Genomic DNA, 7,160 nt, shown 5'->3' on the forward strand with positions numbered 1-7,160 from the left:
AGTTTTACTCATCTTTTTGGTTGTTACTCATCTTTTTGTTGTTTCCATTCTTTACCTTTCCTCTTCTTTTACAAGAAAATGCACATCACATTTGCACAATCACAATATTAAGATTCTGTTCTCTTTTGAAAATACATATAATTACTTGCAGTAGTAAACAGACTAGTAATATAACTGTAATCCTCTCTAATCTGTTGTATCTGCTTGACAGGACGTCAAGCATTACTTCATAACGAAGATAGAAGTATTTATTAGCTGAGTGGGGTCTGAATAGGAGACCATGGAGGTCTGCCTTCCTCTTCAACCAGGGCCAGTATTCTTGAGCAAAACATTAAGAGACAAATGCAGCATTTGAGTGTAAGATAGTGTACAAGAGAAGTGGCACAACTTGAATCTGGAAAATAGTAAAACACTATAATTTTATAAATGGGATAAAACGAGGAGAGCTAATAAAAACGGGTTGTTACCTAATTTATAATATGTAGGTGGTGATTCCTGTCCTATTTTTATTATACTCTCTTATGAGGTATGCAGTTTTTCCAGACTCTTAATAGTTGTCACAACCAAACCAAGGGAGCGAATCTTCTCCGCCCTACTATACTCTCTGGATACACCAAGAAAAAACATATTCTTGGCTCAGTAGTCTACAGAGAGGTCAGGTTCTGTCTGCTTTTAATGTACATTAAGAAATGACAGCTTTTCCTTTAACTAAATCCACTGAATTGGTTACTTATTCCAGGAAATGACTGTTTAGGCTAAAGTAAATTTGTGGTAGTTTAGCGTTTGCTGGAAAAAAAAAAATAGAGGATCATGATTAACTATTTGTTCTCCTAGCTACTTACTTCAACCATAGTTCTTCTATGTGCTACCTGTTTGTCTCCTTGTTCCAATGGTTTTGGAGATCTTATGGAATTTAAAAATTTAACAGAACCTTGCTTGAAACAGATTGTTACTATATATTTCTCAAAGACTCTGACTTCAGTATGTAATCTTTTACTTTGCAATAATACAAGGCATTGGTAAACTGAGATCCTAGGGAAAACAAGAAACGTGCTTCCAACAATGTATATCCAATTCTCTCCAGATAGTTTGGAACCTGCTGAATTTCAGCATCTCAACTAAATTATGAGTCTTGAATTTTATATATTCTGAGGACTGTCCTGAACAAACGTCCCCTTATAGCTTTATTATAAAGTTCCAATGAAAAGGATGGCCAGAAATTGGGATCTACTCCAATGCTTGGAGTACTGCTACCTGTTGGATTCTAAGCACCCCATGGCAGGTGCTCAGGCCAATAATGTCCTGTGAGTCTTAAACATGGGCGTGGTTAAGCGGGTAGCTTCCAAAAAGTGTAATTATCAATTCAATTTGCCCCATAGACGTCTCAGAACTCATTTTATTAGTTCTGAGCCTCCTATGTAAGTGGCGAGGTAAGCCCTGGAGGCTGTGCAGGAGAGCAGGGCGAGGCGGGCTTGTTCCCGCAGTGCCCAAGTCCGCAGGCAGGGAAGCCGTGGCAGCACCCAGCGGAGGACACTGCTGTCCCTGGCGCGGACACCGGGCTGAGCAGCAGAGCGATCCCCAGGGGCGTCGTGTGTGCGCCAAGCAGGGACCGACCGCAGGCCCGGGGGGCCGCTCGGCCGCCAGAGACAAGGACACGCCTCAGCTCGGGCCAACTCCCGGCCTCCCCTGGCCTCCCGCCAGAGCCGCCCCGCCACCTTTCTTCCTCCGCCCGCCACCGAGCGCCCCGGACGGGCCTCAAATCGCCCGCGCCCCCGCGCGCGCGGCCCCTCGGCCCTCGGAGCTGGCGGCTCGACCCGACCGGACCGATGTGGCGCATGCGTGGTGGCGCCACCCGGCGCGGGAGCTGCGGCGGGACCGGCGGCGGCGGCGGCAGCCGGGGCGAGTTAGGCCGTGAGGGCGGCGGCAGCGGCTGTGGCGGCGGCGGCGGCGGCGGCGGCGTGGGCTGGCGAGGCCGCGCGGGCGGTGCCCGGCGACAGCTGGAGGAGCGCTTCGCCGACCTGGCCGCCAGCCACCTGGAGGCCGTGCGCGCGCGCGACGAGCGGGACCGGCAGAACGCGCGGCTGCGCGAGGAGAACGCCCGCCTGCGCCTGGAGAACCGGCGGCTGAAGCGCGAGAACCGCAGCCTCTTCCGCCAGGCTCTGCGGCTGCCGCCCGGCGACAACAACGCCGACGAGCGCGACGCCGCGGACGCCACCCTCGGAGGCCCGGACGAGCCTGCCACCCACCGCAAGGCGAGAGGCGGAGGCCCCGACGACGAGCCGGGCAGCCCCCGGGCGCTGCGGGCCCGGCTGGAGAAGCTGGAGGTCATGTACCGCCGGGCCCTGCTGCAGCTCCGCCTGGAACAGCAGGGCGCGCGCCCGCCGCAAGACGGCGGCGAGCGGCCGCTCAGAGAAGCCGCCGCCGGCCTGTGCGACCCGGACCCGGACCCGGACCCGCATCCGGATCCGGATCCGGACGGCCCCCGGCCCTGGCCATAGCCAGAGGGCGTGGCGCAGGGGCGGGGCTTGCGCCATCCCCGCCCCCCGAGCAATCAGCGCCCCGCCCCTCTGCACACGCGGAAGCTCCGGATTTGTGCTCCAGGGACGCCGGCCCCACCCATGGGCACTTCCGGGTGCCCCAGTCCTTGGCCTGGGGTGTGTTGGAGAGAAGTCAGAACTTCCTAATTCTCACCCGTGCAGAGCAACCGCCAAGGACCCTGCTAGTGTCTTGAGAAGAGAGAGGCCTAGCTACACTAGGGCCAGTTTTAACCCAGCAAGAACTGGGTGCCCAGCAGCACCTCCTACATCCCAGAAGTTTTCAAAGTGTTGTGAGGACCAGTTGCTTTTCTTTTCCTTCCTCTATTTTGAAATCTTTGAAAGATGAATAGTGTGTTCAGTGGCTATGCAGTCCCTTAAATCTGCTGTTATCTCTTTTGCTGACCAACATTTTGAGTATCTTTTATAAATTGGTAATACTTGGCTATCCCATCTTCTTTATACCTTTTTATAAAGAAGACAATATTTATAACTTCACGTCACTCCAATCCACACACGTTTAATATATTCTGGTGTATTGTTGACCTCCAGAGACTTTTTTTTTAAAGAATGTCTTCTGACAGTTGATCATTTGAATTGATAAATAAAAGTGGTACATTAAAATCTAAATTTTCCGTGCCTATTATTTGATGCGTTTTGAAAGCTTTATAGGGTCTTTAAGATTTTATATGCATATATGTCACATATTTTAATATCTGGCTTTGTTTATGTTTTGTAATCTTTTGGATTATTTACACAAGATCTTTAAATATCTCAGGACAATTTGAACAATATTATTTCAACATTTTGTATTATCATCAGTTCTTATTCAGTTATATCATGTTTATTTAACTTGATTTTTAACAACTTTCAAGAACTCGAAGATTTTTAGACAAAAATCCCCTTACGTTTCAGTTGTGTACTTGGTATCAGAAAAAGAGACTAATGACACATGCTCTGAGCTCTTCTTCTTAAAATTTATTTATTTATTTGAGACAGTAAATGCTCAGTAGTCCAGTGTGGCCTAGAACTCCGCCCTCCTTTCTTAGCCTACTGAGTGCTAGGATTGCAGGCCTCTGCCACCAGCAACGTCTCCTCTTCTATCTTTTTTTTAATGCATTTTTTATACTAAGCACTGAAGAAAATGCAATGTGTCTGATAAAATTTATGGAAGCAAAAGGACGTGCTGTCTTTATTACCCAGCATAAGGATCGTTGACATTTCTGTAGCTAAAGCCAGGCCAATCAGAGAAAAGCACAATCACGTGTTACGTGTTACATGACCTACAGGTCCAAGGGAAGCTGTTGAACTCTCCACTAAATGAATGCACAGCCCTGGAGAAGTGAGCGAATGGTAGAGAGTAGTTATAGAGTAAGGAGAACCTAGCAAGGCCTGGTTAGTGGTTTCTCGACTTCTCTGTGTGGCATTCCATGACTCCTTCCAAAACACGGGTCTTTCTTAAGACAACTCTCAGGTTAGACCAGACATTTTCTTTATGACTATCTCAATCAAGAGCATGAGTTATTTAAAGTAGTAGTTACATATTTTAGAGCTGTGTTTGTGGAGAGTTTCTTGAACTTGCCTTAGAGAGATTATTATCAATTTTATAGCTTGTTTGTGGGAGGGAGACAACTTATGAAAGACATGCAGAAAGTGCAAGAGATGTGGCTTCTGAGATTCTATCATGGTTTTCAGCAAAGATACACTGCTTTGGAGTTTTGTTTCTGAGTCTCCTGTACATCATGTGTTCAAAAGTAAACAATGGAAACACCATGGGGGTGGGGGGACAAATCAGTAGAGATATGAAGAAAAAAAGTGTATGCTATATACATCATCTCCCAGAAAAGTTTAAATATCAAATACTTCTTACAAAACAAGGGCCAAGGAAACTGTGATGTTCCTTGTTAAAATATTTTGAGAACATTTTCTACATTGCCTGCAGGTAACTGATATTCAGTTGTGAATATTAAAGTCTTCCTCTGTGGCCAAAATATACGAGAAAGACTTTGCTGAGAAGGAGTAGGTACATGAAGATTAATACTAACCCTATTCATTTCATGTTTTTACAGGGAGTAAAGCATTTATGGAAAATAAAATGACAGCATTGTTTTCCTATGGGTATTTCCCTTTAGATTTATATTGAATTTAGTTAATTTCACTAAGACTTATTTTTTCTCATTAGCAAAATGAACACAATATCTACCTTAGACTATTGTAAAACACTTACTGAGATATTAAAATGAAAATGCCTGCTTTAAAGTAAGTGCCCAATCAGTGAGAATGGCATTCGCTAGCATGAAAATATCGAGTCCATATTTTATTTGCAAATACTATTACTTTGTGGGTCTTTCTATATGACGTTGTAGGTATTTTCATAAAAATGTTGATGCTTTTCAATGCTTACAAGTGAAGGGGGATATAAACCTTTATAATAAAATAATAATGTCATACAGTATTTAAAGATGTTTCTGACTAACACAAAATGGAGAAATTCACCAAGGGAAATATTTTTTTTAATCCTTCAGCACTTTTTTTTTGTCTCAAAGCTGTGCATATTGCTACTGTGAATAAATAGCAGAGTTGTCAGATTTACTGTTGGGGGAAAAATGTAATGAGATACAGACACGGATTTACTTTTTGTGCACCTTTCATGAAAGACGTTGAAAATTCTCAAACCACCATACCTGTAACATGGGAGAAGGATCATTCACATTTCCCACTTTAACGGCTTCCCTGTTGGCCACGGGTGAGGTGCCCTGAGGTGTGAAATATGACTTGCTGTAAGAAAACATGTAGCCCTTTAAAAAATGGATAAAGTGGATACTGCAAAATTTACCTAGGGCCTAGTTTAATCTGTAGAAAACTAAAAGTGCAGGATCCCCTATTAAAGGAACACTTTGTTGTCATAATTTTACATTAGTTATGCATTGAGAAGAGGTTTTACAGCTTATTGATATAAGCAAACAAAATGTATGTTTTTGGCAAAAATGACATTGAGAATAATTGGCTTTTAATAGGATTTTTATAGCTGCTATGCGAAAAGTATACTTTATGGTTTTCTATGTATGAAAGTGAGATGGAAAAGAAAGCAATATAAAATATGATCTTACACCAATGTTCAGACAACAAGCTATTTTTGCTACACTAAAGTAGTTTTAAGACACCTTTGCCAACTCATGATGTTACCATAATGGAAGTAATATTAAATTAATAAATTTAATTAATAATTCATTCTAAAAATATTAGCACCATGGACTTGATTCTAACACAAAAAGAACATTTTATACTTTTTTTTCTAAAAAGAGGATTTTTTTTACTAAGAATCTGACATAAAATATTTGGAAAATTTTTACGAATTACAATTTACATTTTTATTTAATGATGTGTTGATTAATCATAGGCTTATCTTTCTACCACAATCATGCTCTTTTTATGTTTCTTTTGTTTTTCCTTTTGGAGACAGGGTCTCTTTGTATATTCTTGCATGGTCTGGAACTTGCTGCATACACAACTGGCCTTAATTTCGTAGAGACCTATTTTTTTCTGCCTCTGAGTGTGGTGATGAAGGCATGTACTAACATGGAAAAAATTATAATATACATATATATTTATAGTATGTATAATATATGTGTGTAATTATATACTTGGATATACAATATCGAGCATATGCAAATATATTCATGCAATGGAAATAAAATATTAAGAAAAGCGCATTGATCATAGCCTCACCTGAATATAAGAATTAATCATGCTCATTTTCAAAAGGTAAAGCTTAAAATAAGATTTGCATATCTCTACAATGTGAATTAAATTTTGACATGTTTAATCCAGAGAAGATATGGCTTATTATAAAATTCAGTGATAGAATTATTTGTTGTTATAGTTCCTATAGTTTTTATGTTTATTTGTAGCCCAAAGGTTTAGCTGTGGAAGCTCCATCTACATCACTGGGATGGTCTTAAGAGGTGGTGAATCCTTTAAGGGATGGCACATAGTGAAGGAGGTTGTTTCACTACAGGTATTTCCTGTTAAAGTATGTTAACAAGTGGTCTTAAAATGTTTTCTATTTTTTTTCTATTTTCACAGAATTTCTAAAAAGATGACCAAATGAAAAAGATATGTACATATGTACATGTGTGCCTGCCGCATTGCGCATGCCTACACACACACACACACACACACACACACACACACACACACGTGATATTTTGTTTTGCTCTAACAAATAAAATTTGCCTGAAGATGAGATGGTGGAGCTAATTCCTAGTTAACCATGGGGGCCAGGCAGTGATAACACATACCTTTAATCCCAGCACTTGAGAGGTGGAAGCCAAGAGATCCAGAGTTCAAGGCCACACTCGGCTAAGAGGGATTTAACCAGTATGATAGAGAAACAGAGCTCACACCTTTGATGCCAGCATTTGGGATCACAAACCTTTAATCCCAGCACTAGGGAGGTAGAGACAGGAAATGAGATGGCTGGGCAGAGAGAGGAATATAAAGCAGGAGACAGGAGCTCAGCCCTTTTTGATTTGAGGATTTCATAGAGGTAAGAACTCTGCCAGGTGGTGGTGGTGCACACTTTTAATTGATGTGGGATTCTCTCTGTATGCTGTGATTACCATT

At 42.5% G+C, this 7,160-nt stretch overlaps 1 protein-coding gene across 1 annotated transcript; it reads left to right on the plus strand.

Moving 5' to 3' along the window:
* The first annotated feature begins 1,691 nt into the window (after positions 1-1,691).
* On the plus strand, positions 1,692-2,627 carry Tusc1 (tumor suppressor candidate 1). The gene has a single exon (XM_050136335.1). It carries the CDS (start codon positions 1,827-1,829, stop codon positions 2,496-2,498), a length of 672 nt encoding a protein of 223 aa, XP_049992292.1. The 5' UTR covers positions 1,692-1,826; the 3' UTR covers positions 2,499-2,627.
* Positions 2,628-7,160: the final 4,533 nt, after the last annotated feature.

This window comes from Alexandromys fortis, unplaced genomic scaffold (assembly GCF_014885135.2).
Source record: "Alexandromys fortis isolate MF-2015 unplaced genomic scaffold, M_Fortis_MF-2015_v1.1 scaffold_13, whole genome shotgun sequence".
Classification (NCBI taxonomy): Eukaryota; Metazoa; Chordata; class Mammalia; order Rodentia; family Cricetidae; genus Alexandromys; species Alexandromys fortis.